This window comes from Epinephelus fuscoguttatus, linkage group LG14 (assembly GCF_011397635.1).
Source record: "Epinephelus fuscoguttatus linkage group LG14, E.fuscoguttatus.final_Chr_v1".
NCBI classification, from domain to species: Eukaryota; Metazoa; Chordata; class Actinopteri; order Perciformes; family Serranidae; genus Epinephelus; species Epinephelus fuscoguttatus.
The window spans coordinates 4,779,198-4,805,754 of NC_064765.1; the positions used below are offsets into that span (position 1 = coordinate 4,779,198).

General features: G+C 40.6%; 1 protein-coding gene across 1 annotated transcript in view; it reads right to left on the reverse strand.

Annotated features, from left to right (window-relative positions):
* Positions 1–26,557, reverse strand: part of mdga2a (MAM domain containing glycosylphosphatidylinositol anchor 2a) — a 145,313-nt gene that overhangs the window by 62,330 nt on the left and 56,426 nt on the right. Inside the window, 3 exon segments of the mRNA XM_049596371.1 lie at positions 4,015–4,147; positions 12,732–12,928; positions 14,930–15,104. Coding sequence (XP_049452328.1) covers positions 4,015–4,147; positions 12,732–12,928; positions 14,930–15,104 — 505 coding nt within the window.

Below are 26,557 nucleotides of genomic sequence, written 5' to 3' on the forward strand. Positions count from 1 at the left end.
TTCCTCCAGGTGCTCCAGCTTCCTCCCACAGTCCAAAGACATGCAGGTTAATTGATAACTCTAAATTGTCCGTAGGTGTGAATATGAGTGTGAATGGTTGTTTGTCTCTATGTGTCAGCCCTGTGATAGTCTGGCGACCTGTCCAGGGTGTACCCTGCCTCTCGCCCGATGTCAGCTGGGATAGGCTCCAGCCCCCCCGCGACCCTCAAGAGGATGAAGCGGTTAGAGAATGAATGAATGAATGAATGAGTTTTCTGTAAAAATAAAAAATAAAAGATTCAATTCCTAGAAGTCTTGTTGGTCAGTTCAGTTCATATGCAGGTGAACCATGGGATTTCTCCCAGACTAATGTATACATTTTTTACATTTTAAAAGGTTTTAAATTTGTCATCCTGTGTAAATAATCCAGAAAGCTGCAAAGTCAGAGTTTAAAAGCTTCCAGAGAGAAATAAAAAGCTGCAGAGTGACTCGCTGCCTCCACCAGCTGCACATGACGAGCTGCAGAAAAGCAGCTAAATGCAGAAATAATAATGAGGGAGATAAAAATAGCTGAGTCGACCTCTGTTAAGCTGACATCATGTAAATCCCATCAGCCCCCGGGGCAGGGCGGCAGGATCTACTGTACAGGTCAGAGAGCCGCAGCCCGAGCTCAGAGAGGAAGATGATTTATTTATGATTTACATTCAGCCAACTGTACACGCAGCACAGGTACAGAGACAGATTAAAGACATAATACAGGGACAAAGAATTTAACTCAAGTATGGACGTCGGTTTCTGCAGGGAAAAGATAAAACTGATGACGAGGAATTATGATAATAAAACAAACTCATGGTGAGTCAAAATTATGAGGTACAAAGTAAAAGTTTGGACTTACTCAGCATGAGATGAAGCAAAACTTTAATTTAGTGTATAAAACACTGAGTCATAATTGGTTTAGTTAACTTGCACAATAATTAAAAAAAGTACATACAATTAAAAAACCAATAATTTCACAACAGGAGACAAAGGAGGCCTGAAATTTTTTTAATCATAAAATACAACTTCTTTAATTAGAAATATAATTTAGACTTCTTTTCTCGCCCTGAATTTGATTTAAAGTAATTTCAATTCAACGTTTATTTTTTTTTTTTAATTTTGTTTTCATCTATTTAATTTCTTTCACAAACTTCAGAAAGTGTTTCACAGGAAAGAAAATAACATAAAAGGACAGTAAAGATGTACTTGACTTGAATTATTATTTTTTCAGTTACAAGAAAAGTGTTTTTTATTTAATTTGTTTTAATTTGTTTTTATTTTAATTTGTTTTCACCCGCCTTCACACATTATCCAGCTCACAGTATTTCCTGACAACTGAGTGAATAAATTTTAGGACAAGAAAAGTGTTTTTTATTTAATTTGTTTTAATTTGTTTTTATTTTAATTTGTTTTCACCCGCCTTCACACATTATCCAGCTCACAGTATTTCCTGACAACTGAGTGAATAAATTTTAGGAGGGGAAAAAAAACATTAATTTTAAGTTCAATTGATTAATTCAAATTATCATAGAGATTGTAATTTCTTCAAAACAGTTTCCAGTGTAAGATAAGATATAACTTTATTCATACAGAGGGAATACAAAGTTAGAGGAGTGCAGATACAAAGCATACTGTTAATGCTGTTTAAAAATGTTTAGTTTAAAATGTGCACGAAGCAAAACAAAATTCATATTTTCATGAATACATGGAGAAATAGTTTAATTCATCAAGATTTAATTGTAAATCTCATATGACTAAGTTGATGTATTAAGGGTAAAGTGTACATGATTACAGAGGTTGAAGCTACCAAGATATTGAGTTCATTGTTAACTCATCTTTATTTATACACCGTCAGGTGTGCTGCTATGGCAGAATTTACTGCGGGACAGTGTAAAGCACGATGTTGAGAATGTCTCGCTAGCCTCGACCTTTGTTTCGTAAACGTCTGAGGCTGAAGTGGAAGGTCAGAAAGAGTCAGAGAGAGGTTTGGAGAACTTTAAGAGCTTTGGGGAACTCTTTTCTTTTCACTTTGTTTCTCATTATCGCACTGTCTGCCATTTTGTTTTCCCTTCTGTCATGTTACACTTCGTACACTGTATTGATCCATTCTCTGTTTATTCTTAAAAATAGTTTTCACGGTGTGACAAGGAGGAGACGCTTCAGAGAGACAGACATGCCCAAATAGACGCCTGTTTGAGAGAACCGACCTGTGACTGTGTTGCTGTGAGAGGAGCTACATGTGCAGCGTTCAAGGAGTAAAATAACATTGCAGAAAGCAAATGCAAATATAAAATATAAATATAAAACCCAAAATACAGGAATATAAATTCAGTATAAAACTAGACAACAGTAAGGTACAAAATATAAAAACTAACAGTAAGGTAACAAAACTAGTGTGGTATAAACCGATATAAGACCTGTAATCAACTGTGTGTAGATAGAGTGTTTGTACAGCTGAGTATCTGCAATCACATCCTGTATTGAGTTCATGTAGCACATAAAGTTGTCTTTGTTTGAATAAGTGAAGCTGTAAGAGACGATTGAGTAATACACGCACACACACTCACACACTGTGTGACTGCCAAGATGTTCGTGTGTTACAATCCTGAGTGGACTCCTTTCTGCATTGTGTTTGGTCCCCAGTGCTCGGCAATTAGGACGTAAATACCAGGATGGGACAGATATCTATTAACCCTGAAGTACTGGCTGGAGAAGACGAGAGAAGTGATTGATCCCTTATTAGGAAACCTTTATTAGGGATGCACAACAATGGATTTTTTGCCAATATCCAATATGCTGATATAAAACAACTCATTTGGCCGATAACTGGCACCGATACAGATATATCCATATATTGTGCAACTTTCCTCCTCGAATCCTCTGATTGAATATACCTCGTTCTTCTGTAGGCTTGTTCCCTGGTTTTTTATAAGCATTTTAATTTATGTAGGCCTACTGATGTAATACCCTGGTTTAAAACCATGTATTTGTGTTTGCATTGCGTGTTGCTGTTATTTAATTGTCTGATTTATTTGCCTTTATTAAGACTTTTCCTTTAAAATTTGAAGGAAAATAATAATTAACAGCCTTTTGTTTTCTCAGGGTGGTTTTACATTTTGGTGGTTTAAGAAATTTGTAACACAGATGTAAAAACGAGTTTTAAAGCCCTGATGAAGACCTGCAGTGGTCGAAACATGTTGGCTCATTTAATGATTTAGCCACTACAATAAAGGCTTCTTAATACTTCCTCCCTCATTTTCTATATTTTTGCAGTGCCTGGATCGCCTTCCTGTGTATCCTGTTGTTTCCTGCTCTCCATGAGCACCCAACACAAGGTTTTTATCTATGTCTGATTTCACAGAGCAACCAGTCGTCTCTCTCTTTTTCTAAAAAAAACATATATATATCCGTTTGTCATATCAGCAAAAATTGGCATGTTGGCCGATTCCAATATTTTATTTCACAGCCAATATCGGTCGATACCGATGATGTGCTGATAATATCCTGCATCCCTAACTTTATGAACAGAAGCCTTTTGAAGAGTTGAATTGCTAACTTGATCCCCCTCAGGGGAGAGGGGAGATTCACCACAAAGGGAATTGGAGACACGGTGATTGATCAGGTATTGACAGGCAGGATGGGCTGTGCTTAAAACAAAATCTATATAAGTGACCAACAAACCAACAAACAGGCAGACGACTCAGCAAATTTATCTCACCACAGATCTTTGTGATTGCAGTAAAGATCTCGAGGCTTCATATTTGCCTTCAAGAACTAACTAGCTAACAGTAAGCTGCTAACAGTAAGGTGTGAATAAGTGTAAAACATACACAGGCCAACAGGTTACCAGTGTGAATGATAAATATAATATGGTTGCTTATAAATATGTTTCTGCAGTGTCAGATCTGAGGTAGTTGGTGTAAGAGTGCCAGTGTCTGTGGGTTATAGTTAGAACTGTGACTGTATTTGTGTGTGTGTGTGTGTGTGTGTGTGTGTTACCTGTTCTGTTGTTGAGACCAAAGTGGGCACTCTTGTCTCCAATGCCGCAAACGTTCCTGACGGAGGCGATGCAGGTGTAGCTGGCGTAATCCTGAGGACGAAGGTTCTTCAGCTTCAAGATCTTCGTCTCACCCTGTAACACAAACACACACACACACACACACACACACACACACACGTTTGTCTTGTTATACATGTGAGGACCCTGACTGGCAAACTGCCTTACCTGGACCCTGACCCTAAACATAACCTGAACCTTAAAACCAAGTCTTAACCTTCAAACTATCCTTTGAAGTAGTGAGGACTGACTAAAATGTCCTCATAAAGCAGAAATGTCCTCACAACGATAGCGCAAAATTAAAAATCTGCATCTTTGCCATACATCCCTACTGTATCTCTGACAACTGTTAAAATGTCTTAATGACTAACAATTAATTCAGATGTTTAAAATTTCTGCAAAAAGATTAATTGATTTCAATTTATTAATTGAAGTTCATTGAAGTTATCTGTTTACCAGTGTATCATAATTTTCTTTGTATATACATTCTCAATAATTACACTTGCTAAGACATAAACAATAGCTAGTGCAAACAAATAAATTATTTGTAATTATTAACTGTAATTATAAATCGTAATTATTGATTACAAATAAATTATCTTTCTTTAATTCTCTTTTTAATGGTCGCCCTATAACTCATTTTCAGTGCTGTCATGACACTCTTTAAAAAGAGTTGGGGTTTTTTAAATCAAAATGACACTGTTTTGGTTTTAAAAACTTATAAAGATAAGATGAATAAGATAATGAAATTTAAATTCATACTGAAATAATAAATGTTATTATTTCAATATGAATTTAACTTTAACAGGATAAAACAATAAATAACTAAAAATATAAAACCAGTAGTGAGTAAGTAAACATTATTTTTTAACAAATTTAAAAGTTAGTAGAATTAAACATAAAATAATAATAAATAAATAAGATTTCCTTTGAGACATTCATGAGTTACAAAGTGAGAGATTATTCTGGCTTAATTACTTCACAGTACAGTATCATTAATCTATATTTTGATTTTTATTTCTTTTTTTTTCTGCTAATGTATTTTAGTTTTTTTCTAAAGGTGTTGTGATTTGCACTTCAGGGCCACCGTACAAGCTTTACAAAAGGTCTCTCACAGTTTAAAACTTCAGACTTTTTGATGTTCTTTATGTAAATCGAGAGAAATCAGCAGATATTCAGCAGATCAATCAGCTCTATTCTGTCCCAGCCTGAGTTCCTCCTCATCCTCCTCTTCCTCGTCTTCTCCCTCATTCCACCTCCTCTTCTCCTTCCTCCCTCTCTCCCCCCTCCTCCTCCTCCTCCTCCTCCTCTTTATGTCTCCACCTCGCTGCCAAATCTCTCTTATCTCCTCTGGCAGCCTCTGCGCTGCCTTCCGCCTCACGGACAGATGAGATGAGATTAGATGACATTTAAATGGGATGTTTGTGCAAAGATGGAGGCCAATTTTTGGGGGGATGATGATGATGATGATGAGAAGGAGGAGATAAGTTCCTCATTAGTGCCTGGGAGGAGCGAGGAGGGAGGGGTTAACAAGTTCTCCAGCTCGACGCTGAAGGCATTACAGTCGACAGCGTTCAAATCTGGCGTGAATGTTATCTCGGCTGCGGCATTACACAGCCCGCTAACTGGCCGCCTGATTGGCCGGCTTCCCTTTGCTCCAAATTAAATCTAAACCACGGCCAAAATTTAAAAAAGGACAAATCTGGAATCTCCATCTGCAGAGGTTTTTAATCCACACGAGGAGAAGGAGGAGGAGGAGGAGGAGGAGGGGGAGGAGGGGGAGGAAGGCTTAACTACAGGACAGATCGGCTTTTTCAAACTGTTGAACTCACTGACGGAGGATCCACAATGAATATTTAAATTCACAGAATAAAAGAAGAAAGGGAGCAGGAGAGGGTCAAGGTTCTGTGTTGGAGCTGAGAAAGATCAAATGTGGAGGTAAAAATAAAAACCACCACAGAACTACAATCCCTGATGTAAGAAAATCAGCAGAAGTCCCTTAGTTCACTCTGAGTAGTTTGTAGTCGTAGTCATTTTATTTAAAAAATTAAGACTCACATCAAAAATAAATAACTTCCTGCAGTGTTGGAGGGTGCGTGGGTACATAAATATATCTCTTCATGTGAAAAGATTTACAGATGTTGGGAGATTGTAACAACATCTAATCCTTAGTGACATCTCAGGGTTTGAAATCACCAACCAAAATGTTGGCTTTTTACAATTCTACAAACCACAGATATGTCACAGCTGCAAGTTATCATGTAGCAGACACATTTAAACTTTGTGATTCAACAACACTGTGGTTAACATGTGATTAGGTTTAGGCACATAGATCTCGTGTTGGCTTAAAATGCATGGTTTAATCCCGGCAGGAAACGCAGAGATGTCTCGGTAAAAAGGTTTTGTGGCACTGTCTCTGCTGCAAAAACAATCTACATTTGGTGGCTAAAAAGCCGGTGGAAACGCAGGTGTCACAACATCCACCAGCCCCTTCACCTCCTCATGACAAAAGTCCATATTACACAGAGGTTACGCTACAGAGCCGCTACAAAGTCCCTTCTTTATGCCACCTTTGCATTTTTGCACAGAACCAAACAGCAACGGCATCATGCCGCTCCAGTGTGTGGCAACATGATGGCATCACAGAATCAAAAGAGGTGTGACATGTAACACAACAGCGTCGGCCTCTCGTGAGACATGTAACGCACACGTAAATGTAGCTTTATAAGAAATAACAATGGCATAAAATGTCAATAACAATCATTTATGGTAAATGGACTGCACTTGTCAACCACTTAAAGGGCTTTTACACTACATGCCACATTCACCCATTCACACACTGGTGTCTGAGGCGACCATACATGGCACTCAGTAACCACTCACTTGCACTGACACACTGATGGATCAGCCCTCAGGAGAAATTTGGAGTTCAGTGTCTTGCCAAGGATACTTCGACACGAGAACTAGAGGAGCTGGGGATCGAACCTCGATCTTCGGATTAGTGGATGACCCGCTCTGCGTCTGAGCTATAGTTGCACCACTGTCTCCGTTACATGGCGGCTGATCTCAACTTCTGCTTGAAGGGTAAGGAGCTCTGGACCTCACTGTTTTCCCAATTTGCAGATGTTTTTTAGCTGCTGTCCTTCTTTGAGTTAGCTGCTAACTGCTATCAGCTACTTTTTAAATCTCCCATGGTGGGTTGCACACATGATATGTCATCAGAACATCACACCTGTGCTACCCATGATCCTGTCTTGCCAGATATCCCGATAATACAAACATCGTTTCAGCACTGTTACTACCTATGTTCCCAGGTCAGTGGTGAGACAACTGTGTCACGCATTCCGGGATCTTATCTTTTATACCAAATCACAAGGTGGCATAACGGCACGATATTCCCAACTTTAACAGGCAGTGTAAAAGGGGCTATAGCCACATGCAAATGTAAGGTATTCATAGTTTACAGAAATGTTTCATGCCAACATTTTGTGATGGCAACTGTGCTGTTAATTCTTCGAGACGAAAGTAAAATATTGCCTGTGTGTTCCAATAGCCGTACTAACATACTATATAGTATGCCAGAAAAAGATTCAGTATGTCCCAATACACAGTATGTCAAATGCAGTATGCCAAAAAAAACCAGGATGTTCTACTACATCCGGTCTGATTTTGCAGCAACCACAATCCTCTGTTCAGCGGACGATACTTCACAATGACTGAGCCTCAAACAGATGACAGCTGACTGATTGACAGCTCTCAGAAGTCACAATGACAGATGACAGCACATTCAAGTAACTGATGACCAGTTGAACAGTAAAAATAGGAATATTAATTGTTTAAGTGAACAATATAATCAGAAATATTACAAACAAAAGGACATAACTATAAAAATCACAATGGCAGACACCTGCAGTTATAACTTTAAAGTTAAACTACACACATAGCAAAGTAACAACAGCAGAGCTCTCCAGGTTGATCTTCGTCTCTGGTGAACTTGGTAAGTGGCGTTTGTTTTATGTCCAAGGTAACGGATATAAAAGGAAAAGGGTCAAAGTTCAGGGCATAACTTTATGAGGAAGTAGGTCCGATTCTGCGCATACTGCATGCAACAGTACTTTTTAAGGGCAGCTGCATTATCAATTATTAAGATAACATTTCATTATTACAATATATATTTTTTGGTACATATAAATGCAATATTGGGGTGATTGGCTTATTTACATTAATAATAGCAAACACATATATACATGCCTTTTGGATTTTTTTATTCCTTATTCCATGTCCGCCTATAATTCATGTGTGTTGTATATATACAACACACATGTATACATTTTTTAAAAGGAGCAAGGTACTGATGAAATCTTTGCTGCATTGTGTTCAACAATTGTCTGTGAACATTCAGTCCAAATTTGGTGACATTCTGATAATTATTTCCCGAGATTCATGTGATAAGGCAGACACTGTCCCTTTTGGAGAAGCCTCAATTTTGACTGTTTTCAATTTTGGGGAGGACCCAAAGATCATCCAAAAATTTTTATTAAGCTACTAGATAGGCAGGTCTATCACACCAAAATGTAAACTAGAGACATAGAGGAAGTCAAAAATACCAAAATTGTTTGGTCCCTTTAAGTGATACAAATTTGTGAAAATTAGCCCCTTGGCCCCTGGACTACATCTTGTATAGAAGAAGTCCTACTAAAAGATGGAATGTATCAGTTTAAATCCTGGCTGCCTGCAAAAAGCAATAAAGACTGGTATAAAAAGCCAACCTCCACCCGTCTACATCATGTGAACTGTTTTTTTCTTGTCTATAATGTTGTTTCCACCTGACTCCTCATGTAAACCTACATATACGGAGCCTCTGGAGAGAGTCAGAGTGGGGTCATGGTTTCTGTTGTTGTTGATCTGTGCTGTTAGTTTATGTATTTATTTATTTATTCTACTTACATGGTTGGGATATGCTTTAGAGATGAATTGCCCTTTTGGGACTATTTAAGTATTCTGAATCTGAATCTGAAAAGGAACCTCAGTCTTAAATAATGGAGGGAAATAGTAAAGACTATATACTGTATGATGGAATTGCTGACATTATCTCTGAGGAATGAGAAAAACAAAGACCCCAGGAAACAGGACAAATGGATCTTCTTCACAAGGACGATGTTATATCTGGATCTAGATCAAATAAATTGATTTTAAAATGAAAATATATATTAAATGTTCAAATAAAGAGTGAAAGTATCATTCATTATTATTTATCTCCTCTTCCTCCGCTGCTTCATGAAGCCTGAATGTCACTAAAAAGATTTATTCTAAAGATAATATAAAGAATTTGGTGAATCGATGACATTTTCGTCTTCTAAGAATAGAAGTAAACCTGAGGTATAAACCCGTCGAGGTTTGGATGTCTGTGTGAAGCAGAAATTGGACAAAAATCAAACTATGAGCTATTTCAGTCGGCAGCTGATGGACATTAATAAAGCAGATCCACTGAGAGTTAAACTGAGACGAAACAGACTTTAACTGATGGAGCTTCAACAGGACGAGGCGTCCTGGGAGACAGCGAGACGTCACTCTCAGACACAGAGTAGTAATCACCATGAAATGTTCCTGTGTCTCTGACAGTTTGTGGTTTGGACAAAGTAAAAAAGCTCCACGTTGTGTGTCTGTGTAAATATAACAGGAAGTTAGTGGAGCTATATATGAAACAATATGATGCCAACATTTAAAAATAGCTCCGGTCTCATGAGCGCTGTGATGACGGTTTCTGAAAATGACTTTGAAAACAAACCGGAGAGAAGAAATGTTTTTCTGATTGCATAACACCAACTGTTTCTCTTGAAGTTATGTTTATACACAGCTGAACGTCTCTCCATCTACTTCCTGTGTTTTATCTAGAGCTGTACTCACAAGGTAGTCCAAATGTCCCTCTAACGACCAACGTCCTCCAGCTCCTCGTGGAGGATCCTGAGGTGTTTCTAGACCAAGATGGAATAAATAATCCATCCAGTGTCTCCTACCAGCTACATGTGCCCAGAAAACCTCAAAAGGGAGGCGCCCAGCAGGATCCTGATCAGATACTGAACCATCCTTTTGACTGCGAGCACCCTGCAGATATCTGAGCTCCTCAGCTCGTCTCCAGGGCTGAGCTCAGACACCCTGCAGAGGAGACTCATTCCAGCTGCTTGCATTTATGATCGCATTATTCTGTCACTATGTAAAGCTCAGGACAACAGCTGAGGATTCCATCGACCGGTAAATGGGAAGCTTCACTCCCTCATTACCACAACAGTCCAGTACCACACCAGCATCACTGCTCGCAATCAAGAGTCAGAGAGCTTGCCAGACGGTTTTGCCAAATATGTTTTGGAAGACATACAATTGTCTCACATTTTTCACATTGTTCACCTGTTGATGGTTGAGATGCTAGAATACTTTTGTTAGATCAAAAAAGACGGTGGTTGTGGTTAAATGTCTCGTACTCTGAGGGTGCTTTCACACCTGTCCTGTTTGGTTTGGTTCAATCAAACTCAAGTTGGTTTGCCTCCTCAGTATGGTTTGTTTGGTCAGGTGTGAACACAGCAATCACATTCAGGTGTGCGCCAAAACAACCGGACCGATACCTTCTTGAAGAGGTGGTCTCGGTCTGGTTACAAACAAACTCTGGTGTGGTTCGTTTGTGGTGAGAAGGTGTTCCGACTTTGAACACTGACAAAACAACTGTCTTGTCTCGACTGTCCCTGAACCTTATGAGATTTAATGGAACCGGATTTTCTAATGTTACCTTTGTTAAATGTTGCTGTTGTTCCTGGCTTCATATGAGTAGAGGAAAATTCCGCTATCCACTAAGCTAATTTATACAATGTAAAATGCCATAGGCTTGTGCTAATAACATTAGCATGTTGTATTTGTGGGGAAAATGTGTCCAGATAAAGACAAGTGTTTGTGAACGCTGCGAGTTATAGTGAAGCTGATTTGTGTACTTGTGTTTGAAATAGTCTCTATTAAGCCATGTTTAATGTGTAAGCTCTGCATACAGCTGACGCACAATTCTAAATCCTGCTTAAGGTAACAAAAATATAACAATTCCTATTTTCAGGTGATTACACAATAAAGAAAACATCCTTATTATATTATATTCCATTTCTGCCAATATATCCCCCTAAATCCAACACGCTGGACCTTTAACAGACTTACTGTGATGTCGTTTTGGATCAAAGTGTCTGAGTAAAACAGAATGTGATGATCTCTGTGTGTGCCATCTATGACTGCAGATAATTTTAACCTAACTTCAGGAGATAGGAATCCATCTGCAAATCATCTGAGGTGCACTAAGATCAATTCAGAGTTTGATTTATTACTTCTGAAAAGACGTGACAGACACAAAATCTTCACCGCTGCAAAAGTTCATTTTCTCTGTCGCCAAAAAGTGTCACAGGTTTCTGTGTTTCTGTCAAAATGACGTATATTTAATCAGCTCCTGTGCTACAGAAGGTCTTTGTCCAAACTCCTGACAGGTTCCTTCACCTCTGGAGTTCTCCTAGATACAGATACAGGTGCAGAGAGTCCCAGTACAATGTTACAAAGACATAAACACAGACCCTCAGTTCATATTAGGGCTGGGCAACATAACCACTATGTACGATTTATCTATATATTTTCACGCAAGATATAAATTTAGACAACACTGTTTATATCGATATAGGGTCAAGGGTCAAGAGTTCTGTCACACTCTCTGCACAGCTCTGCCCCCATCAGTCACTCACAAGTTCTCCATCGACACTCAGAGAGACACAGAGCTGCTCCTCTGTTTAATCTGTCTGTTCAGTAGTCTACAGTGAGACATCGGTCTGTATGTTGCATGTGCTACGCTAATCAGTAAGTGAGATGGATGAAGTTACTGCAGCAGCACATGTACAACACTGTGGGCCTTTTCCACTGTCACTTTGGGCCATGCTGATTTACGTTTCCATTATCAGTTTAGACACGCCGAGCTGCACCAGAGATGGACCTGCTCCGGAATAGGTCCAAAAACCAGGCTCCCCGCCCTCAAGTGGGTAGCAGTGATGTCTCGCCAACCGCAGCCAACACCCGACAACCCCCGTCTGTAGCTTCTAGCTGAATCTCTGTGGTTTGGAGTTTAGTTTCTCTCCTGCGTCCTGTTTTCACTTTAGATATCTGCTTTATTTTACTGTTTCATGTTCGCCATCTGCCAGATTAGAAGTTGTGTGAAGTTGCTGTTCGAAAACTCAACATTTCCTTATTTTGCTGCTTCACAATAAAAGTCTTTCCAAAGCAAAATAATGAGGGACTTTTATTGTGAAGAAGGAAATTAGAATGTGTTTATTACTGAATTAGCAGAACTTTGTTAGCAGCTTTTCTTCAATTAAGACAAGACAAGAGTAAAAGCAGAAACAGCCACAGTGAGATGTTCATGAAGAGCTGGAGACAACAGGCTCTTACTGCACCTCTGCAAACAGCTCACCTCCAACAGGTCCTCCAAACTTCCTCCAAACTTCTTTTACCTGCCCTGCTGCCCTGCAAAGATAACAGGGGACTGCACACGTAGCCCACTTACTAGAATATACCAAGATCTGAATTTTTGTCCACAACGCCCAGCCCTAGTTCACATAACAATACAACAGAAGGTGTGTCTGTTCACCTGTGTGAAAAAGGGTTCGTAGATCTCCACCCCGGAGTCGGAACCCTGCGTCAGCGCCTCCCTGCCCCTCCTCCAGGTGTAGTGGACAGGTGGGTTAGAGTTAGCGACACAGCGGAGAAACACCGTCCTCTCAAAGTAGAACTGCTCCTTCGATTCACCAACACTCTGGTGCACCGTGATCACAGGGTCGTCCAGGTCTGAGGAGGAAGAGGAGAAAAAGGAGAGGAGGAAGGAAGAGAAGGAGAGGAAGGAGGAGGGAGAGAAGAGATGAGAGGAGGAAAGTTTCTGTGTAATTTGGAGTAGAAAGGATCTGAAGTCTAATGCACTGTAGAGTCATAACCCCCCCGCTGTGCAGCAGATATAAATGTATAGACACTCGGGCTCCTCTCTGGATAAACACGGCGGCGGCAGCTGAAGTTTGTCTGAATTTACAGTTTTTCATCTCTTCAGAACAGTGGGTCAGTGTTCCTGCGGTGGGGGTAATTACTGCGGAGCCAGGGGCTTTTTAATTGGCTGGAAACACAGTAAGGTCCCCAGTCAGCTGACGGCAGCCAACCAATCGCACGTCGCCGTGTTAATGAGTCCGGTTATGAAGCTGCCGCCAGCAGAGAGGCTAATGGACGCTAATCCACTTCACACAGAGCGCACGTCAAACTCCGACCTGCACACTGAACACATCACGACCCAAAAACAAGTCACCAAAACAACCTCCCATAATGCACTGCGTCTCCTGCTGTATGTGCCGCAGCTCAGGGAGTGCTGATGAGTTATTCTGTTTCCTCCTGGAGTTTGATGTTGTGTAAAAGCCTCCGTGCCCTGAAGGAAGCACTCAGCCGCGATGCGTTCAGGTACCACTTAAATCCCTGTAATCCCAGTAAGAAACAAGCTCCAGGATATTATGGCTGTTACACAACAGCGCTCACAGCTTGCAGGTATTGTTTGTTACTTTTGGAGGAAACTTTTCAGGCGACACACATGAGGGACGGCTTTGTCGTATAAAAACACCTCCAGGATGTTTCTTTACTGGGATTACTGGGAGCTTCTACATCCCAGCTGCAACAATAAACATGAAGGTGAAACATCTCCTCTCATCAGCCAGCACAGCTCTGCAGGGCTCGATGCTTCATCTCCACACATGTAGGTCAACAACAATCAGACACAAGGAGGACAGAACGAGGGTTCAATACCGTCAGCTGACTGAAACAACAGCAGGAAGTTACTGACTGTTCTTTAATCCACCTTAAGCTTCATTTACCTGCCAGTTTAGAGTCTGAAGTTACACTGGGACTTAAATCAGTTCAGAGTTACTGATGAACCTCCAACTCTGACTTCCAGCAGAATAAAATAACAGTTTCCATGTGTTTCCAGATGTTTTGCTAATCTAAGCTAACCGTTTTCATCTGTTTCCAGTCTTTATGTTAAGATAAATTAACTGTTTCCATCGATTTAGCCTTTGTGTTCAGCTAACTGTTTGCCTCAGTCTCTAGTCTTCATGCTAAGCTCACAGTTTCCATGTGTTCCAGTCTTTATGCTATGCTAAACTAAGCTAACTGTTTCCATCTGTCTCTGGTCTTTGTGCTAAGATAAGCTAACTTTCCATCTGTTTCTACTCTTTATGCTACACTAAGCTAAGCTAGTTGTTTCCATCTGTTTTCAGTCTTAATGTTAAGATAAACTAATTATTCCCCCCTGTTTTCAGTCTTTATGCTACGCTAAAATAAGCTAATTGTTTCCATCTGTTTCCAGTCTTTATGTTAAGCTAAGCTAACTGTTTCCATCATATTCCAGTCATTATGCTAAGATAAACTAAATATTCCCCCGTTTTCAGTATTTATGCTACGCTAAAATAAGCTAATTGTTTTCATCTGTTTCCAGTCTTTATGCTAAGTTAACTGTTTCTGAACTGAAAAGTTATGTTCATCCTTTTCGCCTAAAAACAAGTTGTCACAGAGATAAAAACAGAATAATGCAGACACCAAATGTAGTGTTTACATTTCAAGAGAAGAAAAATGAAGTTAAACAAACCATTTATATTAAATTAAATCTGTAAAGAGGATTTTCTACAGTCTACAATCATCAGAGACCGTTCAGATGTACAGAGGAGTCCTCTCACACATCAAACTCTGTCAGAGCAGATTAATGACTTTCCATTGTGTGTGTGTGAATATGTATCCGTGTATCTGTGTGTGTGTTCTTACAGTAGACGTCAACTCGTATGGACCGGATGGCGGGGGATCCCAGTCCGTTCTCAGCCTTGCAGTAGTAGCGCCCCCCCTGGTGGCGGCTGATGTTTGTGATCTTCAGAGTATCGTTGTGCAGCGATGAGTCGCCCTGACGGTCAGAAGCTCCGCCCGCCGTCTTCGTCCAGCGAATCTAAACAAGGAAGGAGAAGGTTAGTTTACTCAGCAGACAGGTATTTATAAACTGGTTTGGATCAGTTACCAGTTTAACTGGTAATCACTGGTTCAGACTGGTACAGACCATCCGAAATGTCTGGTTTACAGTGAGCTGGTGAGACAGATACAGACTTTTCTAGTTTTAAGGAATTTTCTTAGGCAGACAGATGCTGGTCTATACTGGTTTATACTGGTTTATACTGGTCACACCAGTTTTTGGAGGTGCAGACATCCATTCATGTAACACGTGGTGATTGTTGTTCCAGATGGTTCCAGATGTTATTGACAGATTATTGATGTTGGACTTAACAAAGTCCAGGTCCTGATTGTTGCAGTCAGAGCAGCTGGTGCCTGGCTCAGAGGCACTGCAGCACCAACACTGTGTGTGTGTGTGTGTGTGTGTGTGTGTGTGTGTGTGTGTGCGTGTGTGGCTAACAGGAGTCTTTAGATGGAAACTGAATGGATGCCAGACTGTATTAGCCTGCTGCAGATTAACTCACTATGTATGTGGGGGGGTGGGGGGAGGGGGGTCCAGATTTGTCCTCGTTCAGCATCTGTTGGTCAGTTTTACATCCGTCCCCCCACCTGCTCTGTCTCTTACTCTCCTCTATCATCATCATCATCATCATCATCATCATCACCCTCTCTTCTCTCCATCTGCCTCTCTCAGACAATTTTTTGTTTTATATTAATTATTAAACAAGCAGAGAAACTGACTGTAAATAAAAAGAAAAACAGTGCAACAAAAAACCTGAAGGTTAAACATAAATAATACATAAAATAAATATAACATAGTGGTTATAATAGGGCTTCCAAATAATCATCTGATAATTTAAATTCAATAAATATATTAAATGTTACAATTTCAATAAGACCACCCAAAAATAGCTGTAAACCTAAATCTAAATAATAAATGAATTAATTTAAAAATATAGATATTTCAATAAATACAATTAATAAATAAAATAAATATTGTGATTTCAATAGGGCTACCCCAAAAAACCCTGAAAATTCTAATGTAAATAATAAATAAAATTATTTTTTTTAAAAAGATATTATTTAGATTTTAATAGGCCAAGAAAAACTGAACATTTAAATATAAAGAAAATAAATTTTAATAGAGTTCCATTGCATACGCGTCCAAACTGGTGAAATTATTATTTTATTTTATTTTATTTTATGGGTCTCATGCTTTGTCATGAAACATGGTTCAATAGTGAAACTTCAACAAAGTTGCTCACGTGATATGTTTCTCGTAAACGTACAAAATTTGGGAGGCACATGTAACATCCCAAGACTAAAAAAAAAAATCCCTTGGTGCCATATCATAAACCCAACCCTTTTCATTTATTTATTAATTCATTTTCAGGGCATTTACAGGAGCTGTAGTTAACTGAACTCCTAAAGCTCTACCTTCGATCAACTTCAAATCTGGGCAGTATTATCTAAAGACCCTGGTGAGGCTACAGTGCGGAGCTTTTGAGCTTGCGTCAAACAGTGTGGCCGTGGCAAGGCGTTAAATTTCCACATTTTGGGTTTCACATTTATAGATGCTTTAAAGGTTAGAGATCTTCGCAGATTGTTGCTGATGTTACAGATATTAAAGTCTGGTACAGATGTCAAGGAAAGTTCAGTTTTAGCGCTATTAGGGCAGAAAAATAAAAAATAAAAATGTTTGCTGTGTCTTCTTTAAGGCGACCCTAAACTATCTCGATGTGGCCAGATGTTTGTACAGGTGTTTTTAGCCCTGGGTTTCACCTCTCAGGCTACACACAGGCTGATTGGTGGAGGTCAATGGGTCGCACAGAGCCTGAGAAGAAACTAAGCAGACAGAACTCAGGGATAAATACTCACTGTGCCCTACTTTGTATATTTTAGGAAAATCATTAATTGAATACATAATTTAATTGATTTGTTGACCTAATGTGAAATGTAAACGCTTGTCCTACAGAGATGCTCTAACCGCATCACACATAAGAACAGTGAGTTCTGGAGACAAAAATTCATTTTAAGTGATGAAAAAAAATGTTGAAATCTTTTGCTTTATTAAAGGGCCAGTGTGTAAAATGGGTCGAAAACAGTGACATCAGTGGTCAAATTTTGATTGCAGGGCTCACTTGCTCACCCCTCCCGTCGGGTAAATGACGGTGGCCTCGTAGGGACAAAAAGCCGTGCGCACGAGTTTTTCAGGAGCAGGTCTATCTAGCGACGAGGTGAATATTTATTTAGAAATCTAAACCATGTTACGATATTGTAATGAATCCCTCATGAGCAGGAGACCAGAGGAGCGTTCGGGGAAAAAGGCCCGTTTATTTGAGCACTCCAGAAACTCCGGTAACACTCCAGGGGGTAAAAGACTCCGTCCCAAACTCTGACTCTTCTAGCGTAACAGACACACTCCGTACACACATACTCGTTTACAGTACCTAGCAGGTACCCCCTCCCCTCTCTGCTCCACCAATCTCCAGCCCGCACACCGACTGACAGCGTAGCCTGTAAACAGAGCTCAGCTGTTTATTTAGCCTAGCGATATCTCCGGACTATAGTAGCTGCAATGGACGACTTTGAACGCGATTTTGAAGAGTTTCTTGTAGCGGACACAGACCCAGAGCCATACCTGTTTGAGCCGGAGCATACAGATGAGGAACTCCATGTGTTTGATGCTGAGCGGGCGAGAAGAGAGGCTGAATGCACAGAATGGGATTCGGTGCTACTGCTACCATCGTTGGGGAGATATATCATCATGAGGAAAAGTGCTGCAGAGAGTGCATCACAAGGAGTGAAGTTGTGTCTTCTTTTCCTCGCAGATGACGGTTCGGGTTCATTCTCTCCTGTTGCGTGGTAAGTGTGGTCCATTCGCAAACTTTATAACTAAAAAATTTTTTCACTACTCTCTATCGACGAACTACTAACACTCTCTGCTGTTTCCTCCTCCTTCTTCCTTCCTTCCGCTGTCTTCGTTGGTTCATTTATACACGCGAAACGCGTTCTCTGGCTGGCTGGATTGTCCACTCGGTCTGCTGTACATACATGGCGGCGCAAGATGGCGATCTCTCTAAAGCAAGGCCCTTGCTATATACAGTACAGGCCAAAAGTTTGGACACACCTTCTCATTCAATGCGTTTTCTTTATTTTCATGACTATTTACATTGTAGATTCTCACTGAAGGCATCAAAACTATGAATGAACACGTGGAGTTATGTACTTAACAATAAAAGGTGAAATAACTGAAAACATGTTTTATATTCTAGTTTCTTCAAAATAGCCACCCTTTGCTCTGATTACTGCTTTGCACACTCTTGGCATTCTCTCCATGAGCTTCAAGAGGTAGTCACCTGAAATGGTTTCCACTTCACAGGTGTGCCTTATCAGGTTAATTAGTGGAATTTCTTGCTTTATCAATGGGGTTGGGACCATCAGTTGTGTTGTGCAGAAGTCAGGTTAATACACAGCCGACAGCCCTATTGGACAACTGTTAAAATTCATATTATGGCAAGAACCAATCAGCTGACTAAAGAAAAACGAGTGGCCATCATTACTTTAAGAAATGAAGGTCAGTCAGTCCGGAAAATTGCAAAAACTTTAAATGTGTCCCCAAGTGGAGTCGCAAAAACCATCAAGCGCTACAACGAAACTGGCACACATGAGGACCCAGGAAAGGAAGACCAAGAGTCACCTCTGCTTCTGAGGATAAGTTCATCCGAGTCACCAGCCTCAGAAATCGCAAGTTAACAGCAGCTCAGATCAGAGACCAGATGAATGCCACACAGAGTTCTAGCAGCAGACCCATCTCTAGAACAACTGTTAAGAGGAGACTGCGCGAATCAGGCCTTCATGGTCAAATAGCTGCTAGGAAACCACTGCTAAGGAGAGGCAACAAGCAGAAGAGATTTGTTTGGGCCAAGAAACACAAGGAATGGACATTAGACCAGTGGAAATCTGTGCTTTGGTCTGATGAGTCCAAATTTGAGATCTTTGCTTCCAACCGCCGTGTCTTTGTGAGACGCAGAAAAGGTGAACGGATGGATTCCACATGCCTGGTTCCCGCTGTGAAGCATGGAGGAGGAGGTGTGATGGTGTGGGGGTGTTTTGCTGGTGACACTGTTGGGGATTTATTCAAAATTGAAGGCACACTGAACCAGCATGGCTACCACAGCATCCTGCAGCGACATGCCATCCCATCCGGTTACGCTTAGTTGGAGCGATCATTTATTTTTCAACAGGACAATGACCCCAAACACACCTCCAGGCTGTGTAAGGGCTATTTGACCAAGAAGGAGAGTGATGGAGTGCTGCGGCAGATGACCTGGCCTCCACAGTCACCGGACCTGAACCCAGTCGAGATGGTTTGGGGTGAGCTGGACCGCAGAGTGAAGGCAAAGGGGCCAACAAGTGCTAAACACCTCTGGGAACTCCTTCAAGACTGTTGGAAAACCATTTCAGGTGACTACCTCTTGAAGCTCATGGAGACAATGCCAAGAGTGTTCAAAGCAGTAATCAGAGCAAAGGGTGGCTATTTTGAAGAAACTAGAATATAAAACATGTTTTCAGTTATTTCACCTTTTTTTGTTAAGTACATAACTCCACATGTGTTCATTCATAGTTTTGATGCCTTCAGTGAGAATCTTCAATGTAAATAGTCATGAAAATAAAGAAAACGCATTGAATGAGAAGGTGTGTCCAAACTTTTGGCCTGTACTGTATATATGTATATATAAAAGCATAATTATAAGGCTGCGAAAACCAAACGAATTTTATTTTATAGCGATTATACACTTATATAAACATATTAATGGGTAGAATATTCAGATTCAGATTGACAATAAACCATGCCAAATATTACACACTGGCCCTTTAAATTCTATTCAGTTTTGTGGCCAAAGATGAAAATATAGAGTCAAGTCTCCATGTTTTTATGAATGAAACTGTGGGAAATGTGACCTGCTTATTGACCTGGTTTCCTAATGATTACATCCTGTTTACATGTACATGAGTTTAAAAAAAAATATGCTCCTACAACTCCCTCATCAGTGGATGACACACGACCAGGTTTTAACGTAATGAATGTCACTGAAGCAGCTGTACAGAAACAAATATGCTCTTTAAAAAGCCTCAGATGTGTTTGGAATCGACATCACACTCCTACAGAAGAGTTGTCCTCCAGTTTGTCTGTGGAGTTATTAATGCATCCTTTAATCAGAGGGTAAATCCTGCAGCCTGGAAATCAGCTATAATTACACCTATTTTTAAAGCAGGTGATACAACCTGTATGAATAATCACAGACCTGCCAGTGTTCCTCCTGTAATGTTAAAGGGAGCAGAAAATGTGTAGCAGCACAACAGACAACAGTCCTTTCACTCTGCACCACATGCAGTTCAGTTTCAGACTAAATCTCTACACTACATCAGCCAACTGTTAGCTTGTTGGAAATATGACAGATGAACTCAATAAGGAGGCAGCTGTGTGTGTGGTGTGTTTCTCAACGTTGACACAGTTAATCATCCTTCTCATAAAAATGCCAGGATATATTTTTTCTTCTGCTGCTTTATTCTGGTTCAAATCCTTCCACAAAAACAGAAATCAGTGTGTGAGGATGAAGGATACGGTGTCACCAGCTTCCAGCTGTGATGTCGGAGTGCCCCAGGGCTCTTCGCTTGGTCCACCCCTCTTTAGTTCTTACGCCAATGACTATGTTTACACGCACACTAATATTCCAAATACGACAATATTCAGAATTTGATGAATAATTTAATTTACTTTGTGATGTAGACAGCATATTCTATTTAAAAAATTTAAATATAGCATTTCCGATTAAGGCATAGGAAATATCCATATTATTCTGTTTTTATACATGTATATAGCGAGTTCAGAAAATGCATCTTAACCATTGGCATTTAAATCAAATGTCTGGATTTTTTAACACGGAAGTAAAGAAGGACTTGGAAATGACATAAGTGATTTACAAGCAGTGTTATATGAGAATAAAATACTCTGAGAATACTATAAACGTGAGGGCTAACCTCACACTCCAGCCAAGCTAACACTAAACCCACGCAAGCCTAAATCAGCCAACACTGGACACACTTAGCTCGACAAAACTACATTTAAATACTTGCATGATGACTGTTGGATGGAGCCTGAAAACAAATCACTGCCTAAAGACTGTGTCACTGTAATTGATGTGCACATAACAATAAAAAACAAACAATGTGATTTCCAGTAGAGGTAGAATTTTCCTTTCTTTCTCCGATTTCCAGCGAGCTCGTTGTTTCATCATCCTTTGTTTTCTGGATTTATATAAATGTGCGTCTCCTTTTTGGCTTCATGACTTTCCTCTACTTCTGAAAACAAACACACTCTCGCCTCCATCAGCATATTTTCCACCCTGATTCTTTCAGTCCCACCTGCTCCATCACCTCCCCTCCCCCGCCTCCTCCCCCTCTATCCCATGGTACAGTCCTCCCACATGTCGGTCGCCCGGCTGCCAGCTGGAGTGAAGCAGACAGACGGTTAACAGCCTCCAACCAGCGAACTGACGATTAATGAGCTAAAAATACTCCACAGATCCTGGATCTGTGTGACGACACGCAGTCTAATTAACACAACGTCACTGAAACATTAACGACAACACTGAGAGTGTGATGGATGGATGTAATGCAACTGCAGAGATGCGGCTGACGGGATGGGTCAGTGACTTATCAGGTACCATCGGTCCAATATCCTGCCTTCATGATCAGCTCCGATCGGTCCAATTCATCAATTAGAAAATGTTTACAGCTTCTCATAAGATGAATTCATAAATTTCTTTGCCAGAGCTGCATATATTTCTGTATTGGACTGTTGGCTGAATAAAACTGGACATCTTAACACCTATTTTCTGTCAATTTATGGACTAAACAATAACTTAGCTGCAGCCTAAATTCGTGGGGGTGATGTTGTTTATATTCAGTGGTGGAGGAAGTACTCAGATCTTTTGCAATGCACCGAACCCTGATTTCTGCCCCTGCGGGTGATGGGCCCACAGGGCGACGGCACAAGGGCTTTTTTTTTTGGCTCAACCTGGCCACCAGATACTCGCTAGCAAGCTCCCCCCAGCTCTGGCTCCAGGGGTCCAGGGGAAAAGTTTGTTTCATTAAGGTGTTCTTGAACTGCTCTTATACTGGCCCCTCCCCTGGGACCACTTTGCCTTGGGAGACCCTAACAGGGGCGATTAGCCCTGGACAACATAGCTCCCAGGTTCACCAGGACATGCAAGCCCCTCCACCACATTAAGGTGGCGATTCCCAGAGGAGTATCTGATCAGGATCCTCCTGGGTGCCTCCAATTAGAGGTGTTCCGTGCACGTCCCACTGGTAGGAGGCCCCGCGGCAGACCCAGAACACACTGGAGGGATTACATATCTCATCTGGCCTGGGAACACCTTTGGGTCCTCCAGGAGGAGCTGGAAAGTGTTGCTGGATAGAGGGACGTCTGGGGTGCTTTGCTTGGCCTGCTGCCCCCGCGACCCGGCCCCGGATAAGCGGATGAAAATGGAATGGAATATACTTAAAGTACCAAAAGTACACATCATGCAGAATAATATATATTATATAAATATTTAATGTGATTTAATTTCTCTTCATTGTCAGAAAAAAAATCTGACATTTGTCCTGTGTCCCAGGACGTCGACTGTTTCACATAAATACACATGAATACAAAAGTACATTTGACTAAACAACAAAATCACACACCAAACAGAAAAGTGGATGCAGTGCAACATCATACTCATTACCGATCACAGTCAGTGTTCGACCCAGACTACTTAGAAGCCAAACTCTGATTTAACAGGCTGACAGGCTGAGGAACAAATGAGTTCCTCGATCTCTTCAATCGAGCCTATGGGACTCTGAATCCTCTATGTGATGGTAAAAGCTGACATTCTTCAAATAACGTGTGAGAGGGGTCAGACATAATATCACTCTCCAGAGACAACATTCCTTTAGTATACACAGTTTGGAAACTTCAAGCACTTGAGCCACAAACTTTTAACAAATACACAGCAGTCTGGCCGGTTTAGTTTAAGCTGAACAGAGAGACAACTGAACCATACACTGACTCCATACTGTGTAACACTCTGTATTATTGATTGGAAAAACAAAAATAGAATATGCTCGTTTGCTCCAAATGACCTCAGTCATCTCAGAAATAATGCATTGTTGTACCATACTACAAATGTGATCTATATGAGCACAAAGCAGCGTCCACATAGATACCAGATACAGATAATATTTATGAGAGAAAACTTGTGCAATTTGTGTGTTATGGACAGGAAGTGAGGATACAAGCTCACTGGGAGGCCAAACATTGATGCATTAATGTGTTCATCACTTTAATGTTGCAGCTCATTTTAATGACTTTATTTACTGCTGCATTATACATTAATAATCTGAATCTGTAAAGTACCTAAAGATGAACTAGAATTACTGCCCCCTGGTCGTGTGCTTTCACACACCAGTCAAGTTTCAGTAACCGTACATTAATGTCTGTGAAAACATGGATGCTTCACACACAGAAGATCTATACTATCAGCACCGTTTCAAGATTTGAGTCACCAATTCAGTATCTGACCAAATGTCTCCCCTTCTGTTCCTGAGATATGACATTGAGTAATGGCCAGAAAAGTGTTTTATGTAGAACATTATGATGTCACAGTGAAGCTGACCTTTGACCTTTTGGATATAAAATATTATCCATTCATTAATTTATCCTATTAGACATTTGTTTGTCAGTTTTGTCATGATCCACATATGAATTCTTGAGTTATGGCCAAAAAACATATCTAGAGTTAACAGTGACCTTCAACCACCAAAAGCGAATCACTTCATCGCTGAGTCTACGTTTGGTGAACGGTGAACGTTTGTGCCAAATTAGAAGAAATTCCCTCAAGCTGTTCTTAAGATATTGTGTTCACGGGAATTTTTTTTTTTTTCGTTTTTGCCTTTATTAGACAAGACAGATCCAGAGTGAAAGGGGGAAGGAGAGGGGGGACGACATGTAGCAAAGAGCCTAGGTTGGAATCAAGCCCACAGTGGCCAGGACATGGGTTTTTTACATGGAGGTGTCACCTGTTTACCAGGTGAGCTAATAGGCGCCCCTTGACCACCAAATACTAATCAGTTCATTGATGAGTCCAAGCAAACATTTGTGCCAAATTTGAAGAAATTCCCTCACTGTGTTCTTGAAATATCGTGTTTACTGTATGAGAACAAGATGGATGTAAGGTTGTGGCAACCTTGACCTTTGACCACTGACCTGCAGAATCTAATCAGTTTATCTTCGAGTCCAAGTCAACCTTTGTGCCAAATTCACTCAAGGCGTTCTTGAGGTATCGCATTCGAGCCCGGTCTCATCCCAAAGGTGTTGAAATCAGGTACTTGGGCAGTGACTTGCAGCGTCAGAAACCAACACAAAAAGGCATCCTTGCACGTCGGCATCGCACGCAGCCGGTTGATGTTATATTTTAAAGGCGCCTGGCAGCATTAGGGGGAAACACTTTGGAACAAAGATGAAAGTTAAGGCGGCAAAAGTCCGATTGGGGCAGGAGAGGGGTGGTGGATGGGTACAACAAACACCGACTTTCATCCAAGAGAGTGGTGATCACGTCCCGTAAGATTGTAAAGCCAAACCCTGTTCTTTTTCCTAAACCTAACCATGTGCGTTTGTTGTTGAAGGAAAAATAACATCAACTTGCAGTGTTGTACTAACATAGTGCTTTTATTTTGAAACGGACTGAATGTAAACGTTATATTTCCTGTGAAAACATAAGTGTATCTTGAAAGAAGACAATGCATGTAACAGGCTGAAGTGACACGGCATCCCAGAACGTCAACAACCAACACACCCAGGGTACCAGGGACGTCATATGTGGACGTGGAAACCAAACGTCGATATGTGACGAGGTCGGAGTGAGAATGTGTTGCACGTTTACAAGAATATAACAGACAAGGTCACAGTGACCTTGACCTTTGACCACCAAAAACTAGTCAGTTCATTGTTGAGTCCAAGTTGAAGAAATTCCCTTGAGGAGTTCCTGACATATTGCGTTCACAAGGATGGGATGGATGGACATATGTACACATGTATGTACAGACGGACATACAACCCAAAAACATAATGCCTCCTGCCACAACTGTCACCAAGGCAGAGGCGAAAAATAAACATAGTGCAGTAAAAAGGATATTTCCCTTGGAGATGGAGTGAAGTAGAAGATGAAGTAGTAGAAAACAGATATACTCAAGTAAAGTACAAGTACCTCAAATTTCTACTTACAGTATTTGAGTAAATGTACTGAGTTACATTCCAGCAGTGTTTATAGCAGACAGTAGAAACAGCTCAGATCAGTTCAACAGCAGCACAAACTGAACAATATAAACTTCATTGTTACTGTCGTCTGTTTAACTGAAGGAGGTTCCTCAACATGCGAGCTCTTTCTGTAAAAGTCTGTCTGTCCAAAACATGTTGGTGTTCTTATATTAAACTGTGTAACACTGAGCCTGAACATCTTAAAATGACAGAATTTAAGAGTGAATAACAAACAGCTCTGAAAGCCTCATCAATCATTCACAGCACATTTACACCTGCAGAACTTGTGACAGTGAACGCAACGCTGCAACACATTAGCTCGTCCTGCTGTTAATGAGTTTAACTGCTTCAGGTAGGATGACAGAAACATTTATTATGTACAGAAGCTGAGCGATGTTTCCTGTCTTAGACCAATACAGTCAGTTTATTCAGAGGAAGATTCACCAACATGTTCAAACACTGACTCCATCTGTCTTTTAACTGAACATTTAAGTTTAACTTTACTTACAGTGTCTTAAACTATCATTACTGACAGAGCCAGAGAGCCGACTGACAGAGGCCAAGGAGGTCATGTTCAAATGTCACAATGTCTTTAAAAAAGATAAAAGGACAAAGTTTTAATTTAAGTCTATTATTTTATGATATACAGTCCACCTGAACATTTTTTGCTGCCTTTTTATTTGGCTGACAGATTTTCTGATCACTGAGAAAACACTGATTTGACTATCTCTGCAAGTAGTAAACTGCTTTAGCCATTTTTTTGTAGCGGCTGGTTTTAAAGCACGTCACCTGTTTCAACAGCCAATCAGCTTGTAGTGAAGTCCACTGGTCAAGTCAAAATGACCGCAGACATGTTGGCTTGCTGCAGCAGGTGCTCCGTCCCCACCAAGCCCTCTGTTTCAATCCTCACAGTGTGCCGGTGTCGGACAGTGCTGCTGCTCGCTGTATGTGCTTATGCCCCGCCCACACAAACACATTCTCACTGACTGATGAATTGGTGCTGGTTATTTATATTATTGTGGCGTATTGGTTATGAACACAGTCCATCTGATGCTGGTTTTGTTTCATCACTGTAGCCAGTATCTCAC